The sequence below is a fragment of the Prionailurus viverrinus genome, chromosome D2, assembly GCF_022837055.1.
Source record: "Prionailurus viverrinus isolate Anna chromosome D2, UM_Priviv_1.0, whole genome shotgun sequence".
Classification (NCBI taxonomy): domain Eukaryota; kingdom Metazoa; phylum Chordata; class Mammalia; order Carnivora; family Felidae; genus Prionailurus; species Prionailurus viverrinus.
In genome coordinates, this window is record NC_062571.1 from 73,688,897 (window position 1) to 73,709,439 (window position 20,543).

Consider the following 20,543-nt stretch of genomic DNA (forward strand, 5'->3'; position numbering starts at 1 on the left):
TAATTTTAAAGCAGACTAAAAAGATATGCCCTGATTACAAAGGAATGATTAAGGTGGAATGTCAGACATTGCACATTTATAGCAGTCTTTGCCACAGTCAAAGGATAAGGTGTTGCGGTTTATATTTAGAATCATGAGTACTTAGTTCTTTACGATACGGGGTGTTTGTGCCTTGGAGATAGATCCCCCAAAGCCCAAGCGAGGTCTTAAGACCTTTGGGGCCACATGGGCAAAGCAAAACATTTGAAGGCAGATGGACCCAACGAGACGCCGTAGTTTACGTCCACAGCAGGCGAGGCCAAGGCTAGGCGCTGGCGGCGGCCTGCAGGAAGGTCTCCGGGCCATGGTATTGTGAGCAAGTACGCGTTTTGCTGAGGGAGGGAGCATTATGTGGCTCTTCTCCTTAAAAGAGAGGAGGGGACGGAGAGGAAAAGGCCGGCCACAAAGGGCTGCTGCCCCGGCAGGCCCCAAAGCCTCGGCTCTCGGAGCCTCCATTTTTATTTGCCACCAGCACAGAAAAGAAACTCCGAGAAGGGCCTTGAAGGAAAGGGAGCTGCGTTCAGCCAGGGAAGGAGAGCAGAGTTGCTGTCCCGGGGAAGAGCGTGGGGGAAAAACGGTTGTGAGTCCTTAGTGAAAGGGGAAACAAAGGCCTGGAGCCGGGCTCGCGTCCCGCTTCGGGAGACCCGGGCTGAGGCCGATGCAGGAAGAACAGCCCTGAACAAGCCTTGTCCCTGTTGTGCTTTCCAGGACCCGCGGCTACCGAATACTGAAGGGCCCAGGAAGGATCCGTGGCAGCCCGGGCCTGAGATGAGTTTAGAGTCCTTGTTTCAGCACATCATCTTCTCGGAGCATCAGGCGGAGGAGAGTCGCCGCTTGATCCGAGAAGGTGGGTGTTTCTGTCTCCTGCGGGGGGTCTCTGGCTCCTCGAGGTGGGGGCTTGGAGCTCAAGGCAGCCCCGCAGGCGAAGTCAGAGCGGGTGGGGGGGGGGGTCTGCTGTCTACATCAAGAGACATGGGGGCTTGAGAAAGGTGGAGGTGTTTAAGGATTTAATTTGTGTTACAGTAAGGTCGGAAATTAACAGATGTCGTGAAGACATTAAGAAAGCAACTGAGATGCTGAATGAAGAGAAAATCAAGTTGGAATCCAAGGTAGATTGACCGGTGGAGCATGGCTCATTGTCACTTGGGATACAAAAAATCTGTTTTAACTTGGGTTCTTGAGGGTATTTTACCCTGTAACTAGTTGTCCTTCCAGTAGGAGGCACATTACTAGGCTGGTTAGTGGAGTTGCATGTTGCCGGGTAGTATTTCAAGCACTGAGTCCCGTGAGGCTCATTCTGATATGAACTTGCCCTAAAGAAACCAGTTTAAAAGTAATGAAGAATTGATTGTCCCTGTTGTAGGATGGTTAACTTCTAAAAGAGCCCGATGTCACTGGGGGAAAAAAAAAAAAGTTGTTCAATAAGTAGTTGGTGCAGTGTATAAATTTTGAATAGTAAATAATTTAGGAAATGGGCTGTGTTGATATAACAATTGAATGTAGCTTTCGAACCAGCCTCTGCCATTTGTTGTTCAGTTCCCTATGACATGTTGGACATTTCTTTCATCCAAAAGTGTAATTTTTTGACTAGCATCTCTCTGTTTTCTGCGTCATTTGAAAAGTTCTGTTATTTTAAATAGAAGCAAGGAAATCTGACGGCTTCTTGAAGGAGGATTTTGAAGGGTGGGTAGGATTTTGGAAAGGCAGAAATAAGTAATAGGAGAAAAGCATTTGGGGCAGAGAGAGGATATGAACAAAAGGGAATCATGCCCAAGGCATATTGGGAGAGAAATCTAGTCAAAGCAGAGAGCTGATATCTGGGAATAGGAGGAAACCATTCCAGGCTTTTGAGCAGGGAGTGGTGTGATAAAAGTGGTTTTAGGAAGATTTCTCTGAGCTGTGGGAGGAAGGGAGCTACGAACATCATCCAAGTATGCCCTAATGAAGGCCTTGCTATGGGGGACGTGGGGGAGAGAGACATTCATTCAAAAATATTTGTTCAACACCTAGAGATAAACTAAACAAGCTGTGTGCAATGGCAAATCTGTTTGAGGAAGTCTGTTTGCTTAAAATATGTCTATTTTAACCAGTGCAAGGGATTTCCAGTTCTCTTTCTCAACAAAGTAATCCTAGATCCCTTATTTACCTGGTGACCTGCGAAGCCTGCCCTTGGACAGCTTAGAAAATTTCTTTATTATAGCATTCATTGTACCACGTTACAATTAAACAACAGTACATACTTGTATTTGTGTTTGTATCCCTCACTGTTTGGGGAACGACACATCTGGCATTTTTTTCTTACCCGTCTTTTGTTCCCACAACTTGTATCCAGTGCCCAGCACATAGTTTGTTTTGGCGTTTGAATGAATTGATGAGAACTAATAGTAGGATTATAGAGTGCTGTCTTTCAAAGTAGAATTTCGAACTGTTATTCAGTGAGACCCTAGGTCCTGCTTTGCTTGTGAGTAGCGGACGAAGTAGCTACTAACAACAATATTGTGAACTGATGCAGCGGGTAGAGCATTAAGAATGCCGTGATGTAGCTTTCTTTTTCTTTAAAAAGAATTAAGATACTTTCAAGATTGGTAACTGGAAGCTAATGAAAGTAATAGGCAAAACATGCAATTAGGTAATGCTTAGCTAACACTTACTGAGCACTTACTGTGTGCTGGGCAGTGTTCTAAATGCTTTACCTACATTAACTCCTTTACCCCTCCCAGGAATCCTGTGATGAGGCACCATAACGAATCCCCCTCTATGGGTGAGGAAACACAGAGGTTAAATGACTTGTTCATGATATAGAATTAAAAGCAATTAAGCTACCACAATGAAAGTAACAATTGAGTAATGATAGCATATTTTGTTAAAACAGATTTCTTGGGGCGCCTGGGTGGCTCAGTCGGTTAAGTGTGCGACTTTGGCTCAGGTCATGATCTCATGGTTGGTGAGTCTGAGCCCCGCGTCAGGCTGTCTACTGACAGCTCAGAGCCTGGAGCCTGCTTTGGATTCTGTGTCTCCCACTTGTGCGTGCACTCTCTCTCTGTCTCTCTGTCAAAAATAAATAAACATTAAAAAATTTTTTGAAATATAAAAAAGAAAGAAACAGATTTCTTGAGCTCATCTTAAGTTTTATTCTTCATAAAATCCACATATAATAATGTATCTGAAGCTTTTGCATTGAGTTTAGGACAAATTTTTAAAAGGTCACTTATGTAAGTTTTTATACAAAATGTATTTTTCCTGGATTGGTGAAGATATTGACCTGACAGATAACAAATGTTAAAAAAAAATTGCTCTTTGTATATCTTCTTTGAAAAAAAAATAGGTTTGCTCTTTGTACTGTTTTCTTTTTTAGCAGCCTATTTTGTTGAAATGGAAATGTAATTTGTGGCTAAATACACATTCTTAAACAATGTTGACTCAAATATTTATACTTGAGAAAAGACAGAGCAAATCCTTAACATTGTTTAGAAACATCTGCTGAAATTACTAATTAATATAGGCTCTTAAATGTGCATTGTTTTTTAATCCGCTCATGTACGTGGGTAATAGTACAATTGTATCTTACTAATAAAATTAACATAGAGGTTCACAGTTCATACAATACTAATTTGTAGTGGAAATAATTTGATTTATAATATAGTCAAAGTGGTGTGTGTGTGTGTGTGTGTGTGTGTGTATGTATGTGTATGGATAAAGATTTTAAAAGTGGAACCACAATTATAATGTAAATGACTAATGGGAACAACTGAAGAAGTAATCATAAATTGATTTCTTGTATCTTTTATTCTCAGAGTTAATTATATGTCTGCCAATAACAATGAAAATATATTTACTTGAATATTTGACTTGGCATTTATTGACCAATTTATCAAGTGGAAGCAGCATAGGGAGAAACCAGAACATAATTTGAATAGGCCAGTGCTTGAGCTATTTGTACAGTGATACATTCAGAAAATATTTGGGGCATTTATTTTGGAAGTGGCTTGTGGTCAAAAAATGTATTTACGAAGTACAGTACTCATTTTTTTTTTCTGTTCTGTAAAACCCAGGTAGCATGTAATTAGAACTTGAATGATAGCATTTGCCTTTCAGGGCTCGATGAGTCCTTTAAAATATATGGTTGCAAAAGTCTCAAGATTATATAGTATGAGTACTTTGTGAATTGGAGGGCTACAGTATGGCTGGTTAGGTTTGGTAATATGAAAACAGAAAGACAAGAACATGCCCTGGATTTGCATTAATGCTTACCGATATACCTAAAGCTTCTGATAGTCAAGGAAAGGTTTTATAGTATTGAGGACAGAGCAAATCAAAGACTGAGCAAATCAAAATAAAGGACTCACAGAACATTTGTAGTTTCTTCTAAGCATTTGAAAGGTATCTTGTTTGTTTGTTTGTTTGTTTGTTTGTTTGTTTGTTTTAAAAATGGTATATAGTTAAAATTTGGGCATTTAATCTTTATTTTTTTTTAATTTTTTTTTTCAACGTTTATTTATTTTTGGGACAGAGAGAGACAGAGCATGAACGGGGGAGGAGCAGAGAGAGAGGGAGACACAGAATCAGAAACAGGCTCCAGGCTCTGAGCCATCAGCCCAGAGCCTGACACGGGGCTCGAACTCACGGACCGCGAGATCGTGACCTGGCTGAAGTCGGACGCTTAACCGACTGTGCCACCCAGGCGCCCCTAATCTTTATACACATACTACATAAAACCTAACATAATGCCATACTGCCTCAAGAGAAAATCACTGGAGGAAAGTCTGAGGCTATTTTGCTTAATTTTTCTTCTCCCAATTTTAACTTACTGTATAAACATTATAACAATAATAAGATAATATTTAATGACTTTTTAAAAGAAAATTATATTTAAATAAACAAGTCACTTAAGGGGGCTTCTTTTACTTTTCTTCAAAATGTACATATTCTTTTTTTTTAAGTTGATAAAAACCCTTCCCTCCAGGGACCCACCCAAAACAGTAGGTAAAAGTCATGTCTGTTAGTACTCTATTACCTAAGTATGAAACGAACAAAATCACAAATTGTTCTTTATGATATTGAAAGGGAGTTTTGTTACTAAGATTTTTTCATTTTGTAAAAGTTGAACAATGAAAAATTCAAATCCTTCTTAATTTTATTGTTGATTAAAAGTTACTTAAAAACATAAATAAAAGAAGGGCATTATTTCTTCCCTCTAATCAACAGTGTTTAAAAAGCAGTACATGAGGATCGTTTAATCTCAATTTTAGCAAGTAACATGGAAATTCTGCTTATCACAATTTAATATATTCCTATAGTTTCATTAATTGTGACCAAGACACTTTTGGGGGTAGTTACACTTAGTTGCTTACAGTCTCTCTGACTTCTTTACATGAAAGTCCTTTAAGCAAAATACCTCCTGTCCTGAACATGCACAGCTGATTTTCTAAAACTGTAGTATAAAACTTTAGGTACATTATGTCTTTTGCATTCACCTTGGTCGTGTGTATAATTCCATAGCCAGTCAATATATTTTTGAGTCTGGAATCTATTCTACAGAGTATTTTTCTTTCACACTGAAGATACCTCATAGAGGTTTGGCAGATGTTTTCTTCACTCCCCCATGCTACTGCCAGAATATTTCTCCACCCCCTTATGGTGGCTCATACTGTGTTCTACCATATTTTCCCCTCTTTATTTTCTGTTACCCTACTCACTCACTTGTTCTTTAGAATTTGGTACCTGGTCCCAGGCTTCCACTCTGTCTCCACTCTCTCCGTCATTATGAATGTCATTGTCCATATGGACTATTCAGCTACCACCCTGGCCTGTTAGTTCTTTGGTTGCCACATTTTCAGTGACCTTTTTCCTCACTCCACCTCAGCCACCTATTTCCATAATCATACTCTGGACTTTGCCATCACCTTAAAACCACTTCACTTTCAAAATCAATAAAATATTTCATTTTTTTTCCATTATATTTTTCAATTTCATCTGAACCTTGAATCCATTTCTGTCTTTCTCCACTAGTACTTGTCTGTTCGTTCATTTCCCTCTTTATTCTTAGATTTCATGGTTGGTCACTCCACTCTTCCTCCTGACTCCTCTCTCTCCTCTTCTTTCACACCCGCCCCCTTGCAAGACTGCCGACTCCAAGTGAACCAATTAGCTGCTGCTGTGTCAGCACTTGGACAATTCCAGGGGAGATCGGATCCAGTATTCATGAATGTTGGCCTCAGCTTCAACTGAGACCTCCACACTGCCTGGAAATACTACTACATGTCTTTCTCACCCTCTGTAGTGGCTATTTAAACCTTCACTATTTTTATACATTTTATTGTCTCTTCTGAACTGTTTAACACTTAGGCGATAGATAACTTTGCCTTTTGTTTCAGGGAAAATAGAAACCATCCAACAGGAGATTTTTTTATTTTCCCACCTACAGTTCTCCAAACCTGCCTATGTGAAGACCCGTTTTCTCCCCTTTTCTTCCTGTTATGAAGGAGTGCCCTTCCTTCTGACAAAGGACAATTCTTCTATCTTCAGATCCTATCATCTCCTGTTTCATCATTATCCTTACCATCATCATTGTTATGCATATTCTTGGGAAGGGCTCTACAGAGAGAGATTAAAGATAAAGACTAGAGAGGGGCCCCTGGGTGGCTCAGTCAGTTAAACACCCTACTCTTGATTTTAGCTCAGATCACAATCTCATGGTTCGTGGGTTTGAGCTGGTGTAGCCTGCTTGGGATTCTCTCCCTGTCTCTCTGCCCTTCTCTCACTCAGGTGTTTTTTTTTTTTCCTCTTTCTTTCTCTTCTCAAAAATAAATAAACTTAAAAAAAAAGACTAGAGAGTAAAGATAATCAATAGTTAAAAGTCTCTGAGGAAGTCAAAGGAGGATGGGACCCAGAGCATAAGGTAAGAATTAGCCTTAGACAAAAGGAGGGATACCTCCTCTGTTGTACAAACTAAAAATAAGAGGTAATATTGAGCAAACTGTTGCTGTATATCACGCCTTATGGTAAGCATTTTACAAACACTATCTCAATTAATTCTCACAAGAACTCGGCGAGGTTGGTAGAATTATTCCACCCTTATTCATTTGAGACAGTTGAGACTCAGAAATGAAGTAACTAACACGAGGTCACGTAAGAGGTAATAGATACAATATTTGAATCTGTGTGGGGTTAACTAGAGAGGTCTTGCTCTTAACCACTGTAGTATAGTATAAAGAAGGGAATAAGGACAGGATGAGGATGTAGAAAAGTTTGGAGACATAAAGCAAACCAAAGGCATGATTCATTAAAAGCCTTCTTGCTTTGGTATTTCAGCAATTTTGATGAATATGTGTCCTATGTGTCTAATGAAATTATTAATAAGAATGTTTCATTTCTTTGTTCCTCTGCTTTTCCAGTTGGGTGGCCTTATGCAAGCAAGGTAATACTGTGAGTTTACAAAGGTTTCCCTGTAATCATATGGGCTACTCATTAGCAGAGATCCATTTCAGTCAGGCAGCAGGGTAGGATGAGTAATATACAGTCTTTGCCCTTGAGAGTTTAGAGTCAAGTCAGAGGTACTACTCCTTCCTTAGAGGGCTCCATCAGTTTAGGGTGCTCTTGGTGGCAAAAAACAGAATCCAACTCAAAAGAGCTTAAACAATTTTGAGAAACTACTTTCTTACGTATTTGAAAACCAAACATTGGATTCAGAAGTTATGTCGGTTGGAATCGCATCACCTTCCCTATAGCAAAGATCTAACCATGGTGGCTTTACCAAATAAAGGTTTATTTTTTTTTCATGTAATGGGAAGTGTGGAGGTTGGAAATCCAAAGCCATTTATTAAGGTGCTCAAGGAAATCCTGGAAGATTTAAGGATTAAAACATTCTTTCTGTTGCACTATCCTTAGCATGTGGCTTTCATCCTTACAGTCAAAGTACTGTTCCATACCCAGGCATTATATCTGAATTCTAGCTGGAAGAAGAGGAGAACATGAAAATCAAAAGACTTCTCCTCATGTGGCTTTATCATTGCTTTGGTGGAAGGGAAGGCCTCTCTAAGGACTTAGACCTGCATCTCAAGGATTAGATGGTCACATGGTCAAGCCTGGAAAATGGAGCCTGGGAATGTAGATCCTTTTAAGGGGATGCATTCCTCCTCTGAATAAAATTGTAATTTTGTTAATAAAGAAGAATGGTAGAATGCTGGTTGTCCTTGTGTTCCCCGAAAAGTAACTAACAGTTCCTAGAGTCGCATGGTTTCTTGTTCTGAATCGGGGAGAGACAAGGAAGTTTGCAGGAGCTTTCTCTGAAAAACAAGTAAATTAGCCTCATCAGATACCTCCTTTCCTGTCATTTCTACAAATTGTGACATATGACTATCCCTAACTCAATAATTGTAGTCAAGAGTAGAAAATTCTCCCAAATTCAGTGGACAGCTTAGGAATGGTACAAGTTTCTGAGAAGTGATGCTTAACCGAGGAAAGGAAGAATGTGTATTTGAGGCACCTGCAGTTTCTACAACAAATATTTCGTGGTTGAAGCCAGAAGGCCCATGTAGAGAGTCCCTGTGGTTGGTTGAAATATGTAAGGCTAATTGATTGTTATTTAATCTTGGTATTATTTATCATATATGAAAGCATATAATGCCAGGTTTTCTTCTGTAAGTTATCCCTCTGTCCAGTAAGACTTGTTTTATGTTGGGGTCCTTATAAAGCCTTTATGTTATTAACACAGCCTTAAAATTCCTTTATTTTGGACAAGAACTCAATGATGGTTTGAGATGCTTGAAGAAATCACCTGATTGAATTGATTTAAAAAAAAATTAGGCAAAGACATGTAACAGATTTAGTTATTATTCCAGGGAGTATGACCTCAGAATTCTAAGTACTAAATGTCATTGTGAAAAAGCCACTTAATAATGACCCCCCACCACCAAATCAACAAAGCTCTAAAACATAATACTGTGATAAAAAAAAAAAGAGCAACCTATAGAAGTACATAAGTATGATACCATTTAAAACCACACAAAACAATAATAGATCTTATGAGGGATTATAAATATATAGTGAAAGTATAATGACATGCGTGGAATGATAAGTAGCAACATCAAGATAGTGATTATCTCTGATGGGGGTAGAAGATAAACGTAATCAGGGAAGGGTATACAGGGCATTTTAGCTGTACACATAATGTTTACTTCCTTAAGCTGGGGGTGGGGACATAGCTGTTATGTTACTTTTAAAAATAAAGATACATTTTAAAAGTTGCAAAACCGTGTTTTTAAGCCTATTCAAAAAGTTGTGCAACCGTGACTAATTGAAAACCATTTTCATCACCTCCCCCCCAAAGAAACCCTATACCTTTAGCATCCCCCTCCATCCCCCTCATACCCCACCAACCCTAGGTCACCACTAATCTACTTTCTGTCTCTAGATATTGCATGTAAGTGGATTTATATGATAGGTGGCCTTTGCTGCCTGGCTTCTTTCACTTAGCATGTGTTCAAGGTTCATCCATATGGGAGCATGTATCACCACTTTGTTCCTTTTTGTGGCTGAATAATAGTCCATCGTATGGATAGATCTACCACATTTGTTTATCCATTCATCAGACCTGGGTAAAAGGTTGGGTTGTTTCCACTTTTAGCTGTTAAGAATAATACCGCTATGAATGTTTGTCCACAAGTTTTTGTATGAACACACATTTTCAGTTCTCCTGAGTAGTCCATCCAGGAGTGGAATTTCTGGGTCATATGGTAAGTACAGGTTTAACTTTTTGAGGAAATGCCACACTATTTCCGTAGCAACAGCACCATTTTACTTTACCACCAGCAATATAGCAGGGTTCCAATTTCTGTATATCCTCACCAACACTTGATGTTTCCTGGGTTTTTAATTTGTTTTGTTTTTGTTTTATAGCCATCTCAGTGGGTGTGGGATGGTATCTGGTTTATACTTTAGTTTTGGTTTGTATTTCAAGTTTCTTAATGGCATTAATGCTGAACATCTTTTCAGGTGCTTATTGGCCATTTGGCACATCTATTCGTAAGATGAGCTGCTTGATTAATGGTCATTTGCACGGTTCCAATTCTTGTAAGGTATGGAGAGCTGGTCTCTGAAAAGCAGTGATCTCTCTTCATATTGATAGAACTGGAATGATTACATTTATAAATGAAATGAAAAATATTACGTATAGCATTTATTGAACTCCTTTTTCTCAACTTTGTTTTCACGATCTTAAAATCCAAAGAATATTTCATGATAATAGCAGTGTAGAGCAAACTCTATAACAGTATGCCAGATAGCCTTTCTATTTGCAAGTGCTTATAAATCACAAAAGTTGCACACTTCTTGGCTTGGATTCACAAAGTGGAAAATCTACTGCACTGTTTCTAATTGTAAAATTTACCACATGTGCCTCTATTTCTTTCTCTTCTTTTCTTTCTTTCTTTGTTTTCTTTTCTTTTCTTTCAAGAGCTACTCTAAGTGAATTGTTTAGCTTGAAATGTGAGAAATGTTCTCAACAGGAAGAAAAAAAAGTTTCCTTTCCAGGAACTGAGAGAATCGTTCTCTAATTAAAGAATGGTAAGTTTGTGGCTCAGTATGCAGAAAGCGTGAGATTAAATTTAGTTTGCTGACCTCCTTATACAGCAGAAAAGAATCCTTTTTCAATAGTTTATCCTTTGATTTGTGATTTCTTAGAAAATCAGTTAACTGTGTTCCTCATTTATAAATATCTCCGATCACTCATTGGAGAATTATTCATTCAACAAACATTCATTAAGCAACTTCTAAATCACACTATGAATAATTGGAAATCAATTACACAATGACTCTCTACCTTAATTTGAGAGTTGACATCAAACAGCTTCAAGTATATAAACTTAACTGTAAACTTAAAATTAAAAAAATTACTTTTATTCATTTTTGAGACACAGAGAGAGAGACAGGGCATGAGTGGGAGAGGGTCAGAGAGAGAAGGAAACACAGAATCCGAAGTAGGCTCCAGGCTTGAGCTGTCAGCACATAGCCTCACAAGGGGCTTGAACCCACAAACTGTGAGATCATGACCTGAGCTGAAGTCGGACGCTTAACCAACTGAGCCACCCAGGTGTCCTAAAACTTAAAATTCTTGATGTTTTCTTTTCTAAAAAAAAGTGTGTAATTACTTTTAATTTTTTTCTGTGGAGTTCTATAAAGAAAAACTTTTCGTATTTGTCATGAGTAATTATCTAAAACATGAAAATGCATGAGGTCACTGGATGTCCTTTGAGTCTTTGAGTACTGGGCATTTTCTAGTAGCGTACCTGCCTGAGGATAATCTAATTTTCTGCCGTTCTTTGACTTCAAGGCTTTTGCACTTGGTGTCTCCTCTTCCCGAAATGCATCTTCCCTCAGCTAGTGGTATTTTGTGTACACTCACTTCTTTTAGGTCTCTTTCTGGAGGGTGGCCAACCATTCCACTGGAATGTGAGACTTTTGAAAAGGACAGTCCCATGAAAATCTTAGGGTGCAGTTGCCACTTTAGAGCTATGATTTGCAAAATGTGATCTGTAGCCAAAGGCATCCCCAAGACTCTTTCAGGAGGTCTTGTGATGTCAAACTATTTTCTTAATAACGCAAAGACATCATTTGCCATTTTCACCATGCTTGCATGCGCATTGATGGTGGGTAAAGGCAATGAGTAAAAGTGTTGGTGCCTTGGCACAAATCAAGGCAGTGACACCAAACTGTGCTAGCAGTCATTGTATTTTTCACTGTCATAAACTCGCAGTAAAAAATAAAACCCACCAGTTTCACTATATGCCATGACTGTTTTGAAGTTGACCACTGTGTATATGAGTTTTCAATACTGTGTGTGATGAGTTGCAGTATGAAATAGCTCTCTTTTTTTTCTGGAACACCATTTTTACTTGAATAACTGACAGGCTGTAGTTATTTGAACTTGAGTACTTGGCAATTTTTTTTCAAAAATGAAGTAACCCTGACATTTCAAGGCAAACAACGAATAGTTAAGTAGTTGTAGTAGTAGTATTAGTAATATTTTGCCATTGATAATATTCAACCTTCCAAACAAAAATTAGAATTTTGGAAGACTCTTACCTGTCCCTATAAGTTTGACAGTTTCCCAATACTTAAAGATTTTTCTGATGAGTTTGGTGATGATATTAATGAATGTTATTTCTTAGTATCATATTTTGAAATGTAACAACATCTGGAGGATTTGAATAGTTGAGTGAAACGGTATTTTCCAAATGACCAGCACATAATGTTAGGAAACCATGCATGGATAAAAGATCCTCTCAAAGCACAAGATAGACCAATAAATTTTATTGTAACAGAAGAGGAAAAGGTCTTTGGAATAGTTTCAGATTCCACATTGCAACTAACCTTTACGGACTACCAGCAGTTTAGTTTGGGTGCAGTATAAAGCATACCCACAATCATTTGAAAGGGTATTAAAATATACTGTGTGAGGCCACATTTTCTTCATTTATTTCAACAACGACAAAAAAAACATATTGCAAAAGATTGAATAAACAGGTAGATGCGAGAATCCAGTTGTCTTCTTTAGGCCAGACATTAAAGAGATTTGCAAAAAATGTGAACGCAACTCTTCTTACTATTTTTTCGGAAATACTGTTTTCATAAATACATATTTTTAAACACACAATGGGTTTACTATTGTTATTCTTAATAAATGTTTCTTAACATTCCTCAGTTGTAATATTTGATACAGAAAATATTGATAGGTCTAGCTTGCAAAAAAAAAAAACCAAAATGTTTACAATAATTTTTTAAGACTATAAAGTCTTAAAGACAAGAAAAGTCATGAAACTAAAAAGTTTGGTAATGGTTGCTGTAGAGGACCCACCCTGACCTCCAGTATATAAAATAGCATCCCCCCATTCCCCCCCTCTCTATTCATTATCCTTTATTTTGTAACACTTACTGCCTCTTGACATATTTTATATAGATCTGTGTATTATTTGTTTTCCCACAATGGGATGTAAGCGCCACAAAGAATACAAATTCATCTAGTTTGTCTGTTACTGTTATTCCCAGTATAGAACAGTGTCTGAATTGTAGTGAGTGTTAAATAAATATTATTGAGTAAGTTAATTTAAAGTTTTTCTCGTAGGGGTGCCTAGGTGGCTCAATTGGTTGAGCATCCAACCCTTGATTTCACCTCAGTTTATGATCCCAGGGTCATGGGATGGAGCCCCACATTGAGTGTGGAGGCTGCTTAAGATCCTCTCTCTCTCTCCCTCTCTCTCTCTCTCTCTCTCTCTCTCTCTCTCTGCCCTTCTCCCTGCTCTTGCACTCTCTCTCTCTAAAAAAAAAAAAATAAACCTTTTCTCATAGAATTCTGTTCTCTCCTGTGAATTCTGTTTGTTTCATCTCATGACTTTCTTGTGTAATGATATATTTTCTTATGAGCTTCAGAGTTTTCTATTGTGAACTTACCTTTAGCAGAGCCTATCATTCCTGGGAGTACCAAATATTCCCTTCATAAGGAAGGTCTCCCTGTGAAGCAGTTTCATAGCCTTAAATATTTCACCTGTTCAGGACCAGTTTTGATGTTAATTTCTGAACTTAGGGTTTCTGCACTACATGAATAGGAGACATACGAATCTCGTATTTATGAAGAGTTCAAGCTTGGGGTTGGGCTTCTCAGGGATGACTTCTTCCACTCATGGCTCAATGGCGGCAGCTCCTTTATCTGCTGTGTCTCTACAATGAAGGGGGCTTTGTTACTCCACCTGCATAGCTGGCAAAGACACTTCTCAATTCCTGACTTTATCCAGTGATCCCAGTTCCAGCTCCCTGTGGTCCTGACTTTTGGTCTTATGTGGGCATTGGAAACATTAGTCCCTAATACCTGTAACCCAGTCTCAAAGATATCTATGGGGCTTAAATTCTACCACACCATTTTACCCTGAGTCACCTCTTTGTTTCTGGCATGACGATTTCTCATTCTTGATTCCGGGTTGACTATGTAAACAATGTCTATTTTAAATGTAGTTCTATTTTATATAGCATTTCTCTATATTTGAGTAGAAAGTGGGTCCTGCTCACATTTGCTTAGACTGCCATATTAACCAGAATTTTTCACTTTACAATATCTTAATGCCTCAACTTCCTCATTCTTGAATTCTTATTTCTTACTTACCTTTTGGTCAATCTGTATAACTGTTCAGGTAATTTTTCAGGAAAAATGTGTGTCCCATGGATTTTCTAAGCCCCTAAGGTCCTAAATTTCTTTCTGTTGTTTTCACACTTGAATGAGTATTAGTTTGCATACAAAATTCTTGGCTCACACCTATTTTTAGAAAATTATGTAGATCTAGCACCACTGATTTTTTAAAGTTTTTATCTATATTCCAGTTAGTTAACATACAGTGTAATATTAGTTTCACGTGTACATTTTAGTGATTCAGTACTTACATACAACACCTGATAATCATCAAAACAAGTAGCACTACTGATTTTTGAAATTTTTAATGCAGAAGAGAAATGCTGAAATCAGTCTGGTCTTTCACAATTCCTTTTAAGTAACCATTTTCATTTTTCTACCTTGGTTGGTTGTACAGATTTTTTTTATCTTAACAACTCCAAATTTGTTCACAGATGCATCTGTTTGTTTTGTCTAAACCATGGGTGAGCCTCCCATTTGAACCTCAACTATTACTTGTGATTTCTTTTTCAAGTACCCCTATTCCCGATGAGCTTAGATCTTTGTTCTCTGTTCTCTGAACCCATGATCTTCTGTTATTTGCTACTTCTCAGCAGCCTTGGAGAACTCTTTATACTTTATATTACTGATTCCATCTTTTGCAGTGTTGTTTCTGTTATTGAATACTCTGCAAATTTAAATCCTGTTATGTCCTTACTTTTTTATTTCTTTAACTATCTGTCTTCCTTTTAATCTCAGCTTGTATTTGTATATTACTCTCTTATGTACTTACTTGCTCTTGTTTTTTTTTAAGGGAACATACCTTTGTATGCTTTTGAGGACATCACAGACTTGATTAACAGAATGTATCTTTTTGTACCCTGTACTACTATATTACAGAGATTTACAGTACTCTTGCTCTGTAAGCTTTTGGGTAATTCTCTTATCTTCCATTACAGTATTTTTTTTTTTTTTGGGTGGGATTCATGCTGTCATTATGTGAGAACTGTTCAGATTTACAGTTTGCCAAGAGATACAGTGTATGCATTGTTCTTAATCCCATTCTTGTTTTCTCGAATTCTTAAAGAACGAGCTGTCTTCTTAAAGCCAAAGCTGATGGTTGACAAGTTGATGTGAATATCCCCAACCCGCTTTCTTGTAGTATACTTGACTGAGGTATGATCTTTTCTTGCTCATGTGCCAAATTTTCTTATTATGAGGAGGAAAATGTATGTTTTAAAGAACCTGTGACATTTTACAGTTCTTCCATTAAAAGCAGTACATGAAAAATCACTGCCTTCAGCATTCCATTGTTTTATATCCTGACAGAATAGGAAGATGTAGCGATAGGTAAGATAAGGTACTGCCTCCTGAATTGTCAAATGGCATAGAAATCACCTTATTTCAGAGTATCTCCCCCATGAGCCTTTCAGATTAAGAAGTATCGTTACAAGGTGTTCTTGGCCTATCAGTATTTGTGCATTACTGCTCTTTCCCTAATCAGATTAATATCTAGCTGAATCAGCAGTTCTTTGGAAATGGGAGTTTTATTTGAGGAAAAGGGGAAGAATAATTTTGGAGTATGGGGGTTATTTTGAGAAGATTAGATTTAGGTTGGACTTTGTAATACCAGATGGGTTCAAAAAAAAGTGAATGGAAGAGGTCAAGAGCAAACTGGCTATTGCAGCTGTGCCTGTGATCTTGATATTTCTGGGGAGAATTTCTCATGTAGCCATTGGTACCCATGTGGCCTTAGGAGTGGTTATTGCCTGAATTAATATCTCAGGATAAGTTGAAAAGTTGCCTACCTCAGCTTCTTTGATTCAGTCTAGTTCCATGGCTTTAACTACAGCCCAGTTTGTCGTGGTTAAAATTCTATTAATTCCTCCTAAGAGAAGACAGAAAAGAGGAAGGAATGGGAGATATGTGACTGCCACGGTAGGAAAATGGATTTGATTATTACTCTACAATGGTCTTTTTCTCTTTATTACGAGATCCTGTTCCTCTCCATCTTTATTAGGAGCCCTAGCTTATGTTGCCACTGGAAGAGTGGGTTGTAGTCTCAGGAGGTAGGCTACCTCGTGCCATGATATTTGATGAACATGCAGTAGACATTTTGTTTTTCCTGAATCAAACTGGCTTTAATTGTTTGAGTTCTTCATAAAAGTAACATGTGTTAATTGCAATTTATTCCACGAAGAGAGATAAGCCAAAAGCAGACTGAAAACTACCACATAGTTCCAATATATAGTTAATATTTTCATAGGTTTTCTTTCAGAATTATTTAAGTGCATATATTTTTTTCTTAAATGATTTGGTTTTTTTTCAATTTGATGTATCCTGCATATGTCAGTAAATATATATCTAGATAAGCAATTTTTAGTAACTGCATAGTATTCCATTCAATGGCTATACCGTATTTTAGTTAACTACTTTCCTACTGACAAACATTTATTATTACTGTTAATAAATTACCATTATTAATATCACTGTGGTGATAATTTTGGACATACATCTTTGTGCACTTATTTTTTTTAGGATAAAATTCTAGAAATCAAATTGCTCTATCAGTGGGTATATACTTTTTAAATTTTTTTTAAGTTTATTTATTTTGAGAGAGAGAGAGAGAGAGAGCATGCACACAAGCTGGGGAGGGGCAGAGAGGAGAGACAGAATCCCAAGCAGGCTCTGTGCCATCAGCATAGAGCCCGATGTGGGGCTCAAACTCATGAACCGTGAGATTATGACTTGAGCTGAGATCAAGAGTCAGACGCTTAACCGACTACACCAATTGGGTATATACTTTTAAGGCTTTTGATAATTTCCAAATTGTCCTCCAGAAAAGTTGTTCCAGTTTATTTTCCTGGTAATTTCACTACTCATATAATTGAAATTATCTATTCTTTTGGCAAATATAAGACAAATGTCTTTTTATAGTTTTAATTTGAATTTCCTGTTTAATTATATTTATTATTTGTTCATAGATTGCTCATATTTACTATGCGTTTTACCTACTCATATCCTTCCTTGTCTTTTTCTTACTGATACGTAGCTTTTTAAATGCTATAGATCTTTTATATTCCTCAGTAGAAATTTTTTTCATATAGCTTTCAGATATTTTTAAAGCTTATTTGTGTTTTCTTTATTTGGTTTTTGCTGTTATAAATGAGATTGTTTCCATGCTTTTTTTTCTGTTTATTGTTGGTAATTAGAAAAGATGCTTAGTTTTGGGATTTATTTGTTACTAATCTCTTTCCTGAATTTTTGTTATTTCCAACAGTTTCTCAGTAGATTTTCTTGGACTTATTAGGGATATAATAATGGCATCTGCCTAAACAAATGAAAGAGAATTTTGTGCCGGCTTTTTGGATAGTTATATCTCTTATTCCTTCTTCTTGCCACATTGCATTCATAAGAACTTCCAGAAGAAACTTAAATTGCAGTGGTTTTCTCTGGCATCCTAATAACCTTCAGTGAAAAGATGAGAGATGAGCAAAGGCTTGATTGAGGTAAAGGAACGAACCAGGAGGAATCTGGGGAAAGAGATTTTCAGGCATAGAGAAGAGCCTATACAAAGGCCGTAAGGAGCGAGTGTGCCTGGTATGTCAGAGGAATATCAAGGAGGCCAGTGTGGCTGGAGAGAGTGACTGAAGTGGAGAATGGTAGAAGATAAGGTTGGAAAGGGAATAAGGGAGCGCAGATCATGAAAAGCCTTATAAGCCATTGTAAGAACTAATATTTCCTAACATTGAAACTAGGATCACTGTGTCATGGAGAGTTTCTCTTTAAGTACTGCATCGTGGTTAAGAAATGCACTTATAAAAAACAGATTTTTTTTTATAAAACCTTAATATCTGCTGTTGATACAATATTCATTGATGTACTCTAACATTTAAAATGTCTTTGCCGTAATAGTCATAACACATTCTTTCCCCCAATTGCTATGATGTTACAAATGTGAAATGTACATTAACTATGTTTTCTTATGTAGAGTTGCCTATTACACTATTGGGCAGACCGTTTAATCAGCAAAACGTCGGTTCCTAAAGTCTGAGAATATTTTAAGCAATAGCAATCACAACAGAGTAGCTTTGTACTTTGCTTACGTGGACCTAAACATTAATTTAGAATTCTCAGTCATTTTCAGTTTTCAAGTTCTTCTGGTAGAAAAATACCTTAAGGCACCCAGGCAGCAAGAATAGTGAAGAGTCACAAATCATGGCTATGCTGAAAACTGACCTAGTTGACCAGATAAGTCAGCTCACTGGGAAAACTATAAGCTCTGTTGAAAAATCAAATATCCCAAGAGGAATAAAACAGGGAAAGAAAGAAAGACCTTTATTGCTGAGGGAAGCAGAATTAACCAGAGTGTTGGCAGTGCTATAAATTAAAAATTTCCAAAACAGCAATATTTTCTCACAAAGCTTGGCTATTTGATTCTAGAATGTAACTTTAAGGAGGCATGCAAATCTTTTCTCTTCGTTTGTAGTCAGAGGAAGAAGAGAGATGACAAAGAGAAATTTGTATTACTGCTGCTAGGAACCTTCTACCCTTTTTATTGTTGTGGCCTCTTGATATTCTTGGGTAACTCAGGAGATAGAGTCAGTAGCATCTTAAGTGTTTATCGTAAGATGTTCAAGCTACCATGGATATGAGGTGGTGCTTCAATTCAAACCTGCCCCCATAAGACATGTTCAAAACTATTTTGGGAGGTGGTTCAAGATGGCCATATAGGAATATCTGAACTCACTTCCCACATACACACCAAATCCACAGCCACATACGGAAAAATTCTCTCTGAAAAAGACCTGAAAACTAGCTGAAAAATGCCTCCACAGCAAAGGATACTAGACAGGGCCACACCGGGAGGGTGGGAGAGGCAGAGACATAGTCTCACCAGAAACCCCACCCTGGCACAGCAACCCCTGATCAGGAGGAAGTTCACAAATACGAGCTTCTCCCTGAGGAGCACGTCAGCGTCAGACACACCAACCCTCGGGACCTGCACAGGAGAGATGAATCTGCAAAACGTCTGGCTTTGAAAAACAATGGTGCTTACATCCAAGAGATCCAAAGGGCTGTAGAGAACTGGGATTCTGTTCTTAAAGGGCTCATCTACACAATCATTTGCCCCGGAACCCGGTGCAAAACAGCAGTTTGAAAAAAACCTAGACTATAGATATGCGAAGGAGAAATTTATTTGCTAATTATAAAGCATCTGCCAGAGGGACAGGGGCCTGTTGGGACTCTCTCCAGAGATGGAGGTGGAGGTGGGCGCCATTTTTGCGCTCTTCCTCTACCTTGTGCCATTTTGCTGCCTTGCTAGCACCAGTGCTGGCGGGAGCCACTTTTGCACTCTCCCTCTACCTTGCTAGCACTGGTGGGTGCACATAGTCACAGCAGTCTCCAACTGGCCTTCTAATGCCAGTGGGCATGCCCACCTCTGCGGTCTCCTGCTGCTTTGCTAAAGCTGATAGACATGCACACACACACACACACACACACACAAAACAATCTGATTAAAAAATGGACAGAGGAGGGGCTCCTGGGTGGCTCAGTCGGTTAAGCGTCTGACTTCGGCTCAGGTCATGACCTCGTGGTCCGTGAGTTCGAGCACTGCGTACGGCTCTGTGCTGACAGCTCAGAGCCTGGAGCCTGCTTTAGATTTTGTGTACCCCCCTCTCTCTGCCCCTCCCCCACTCTGCTCTGTCTCTGTCTCTCAAAAATAAATGTTAAAAAAAGTTTTTTTTTTTAAATGGACGGAGGATCTGAGTAAATATTTTTCCAAAGAAGACATACAGATGGCCAACAGGCATATGAAAATATGCTCAACATTACTAATTATCAGGGAAATGCATATCAAATACCACAATGAGATATCAACTCATACCCGTTAGAATGGTTGTAATAAAAAAGACAAGAAATAACAAGTGTTGACAAGGATGTGGTGAAAAGGGAACCCTCATGCACTGTTGGTAGGCATGTAAACTGGTGCAACTGTATGGAAAACAGTATGGTGGTTCCTCAAAAAATTAAAAATAGAACTACCATATGATCCAGCAATTCTACTTCTGGGCATTTACCCAAAGAAAATGGGAACACTAATTCAAAAAGATAGGGGTACCCCTGTGTTCATTGCAGCACTATTTACAATAGCCAAGATAGGGAAACAACCTTAGTGTCCATCAGTGGATGAATGGATAAAGAAGATGTGGTGTGTGTGTGTGTGTGTGTGTGTGTGTGTGTGTGTATGTGTATATATATATATATATATATATATATGTGTGTGTGTGTGTGTGTGTATATATATGCATATATGTACACATGTATGTGTGTATGTATATATATG

The 20,543-nt window shown here is 38.0% G+C and overlaps 1 protein-coding gene across 3 annotated transcripts in view; it reads left to right on the top strand.

The window, feature by feature from the left end:
- The first annotated feature begins 253 nt into the window (after window positions 1–253).
- Window positions 254–20,543, top strand: part of CCDC172 (coiled-coil domain containing 172) — a 69,056-nt gene continuing 48,766 nt past the window's right edge. For all 3 annotated transcript variants that reach the window (XR_007145396.1, XM_047825706.1, XM_047825705.1), the window contains exons 1-3: window positions 254–346; window positions 748–886; window positions 1,063–1,148. Coding sequence is in view for 2 of the 3 variants with exons in the window: in XM_047825706.1 (XP_047681662.1) it covers window positions 254–346; window positions 748–886; window positions 1,063–1,148 (318 nt within the window). In the remaining variant the exon portion in view is untranslated. The remainder of the gene's footprint in view (window positions 347–747; window positions 887–1,062; window positions 1,149–20,543) is intronic.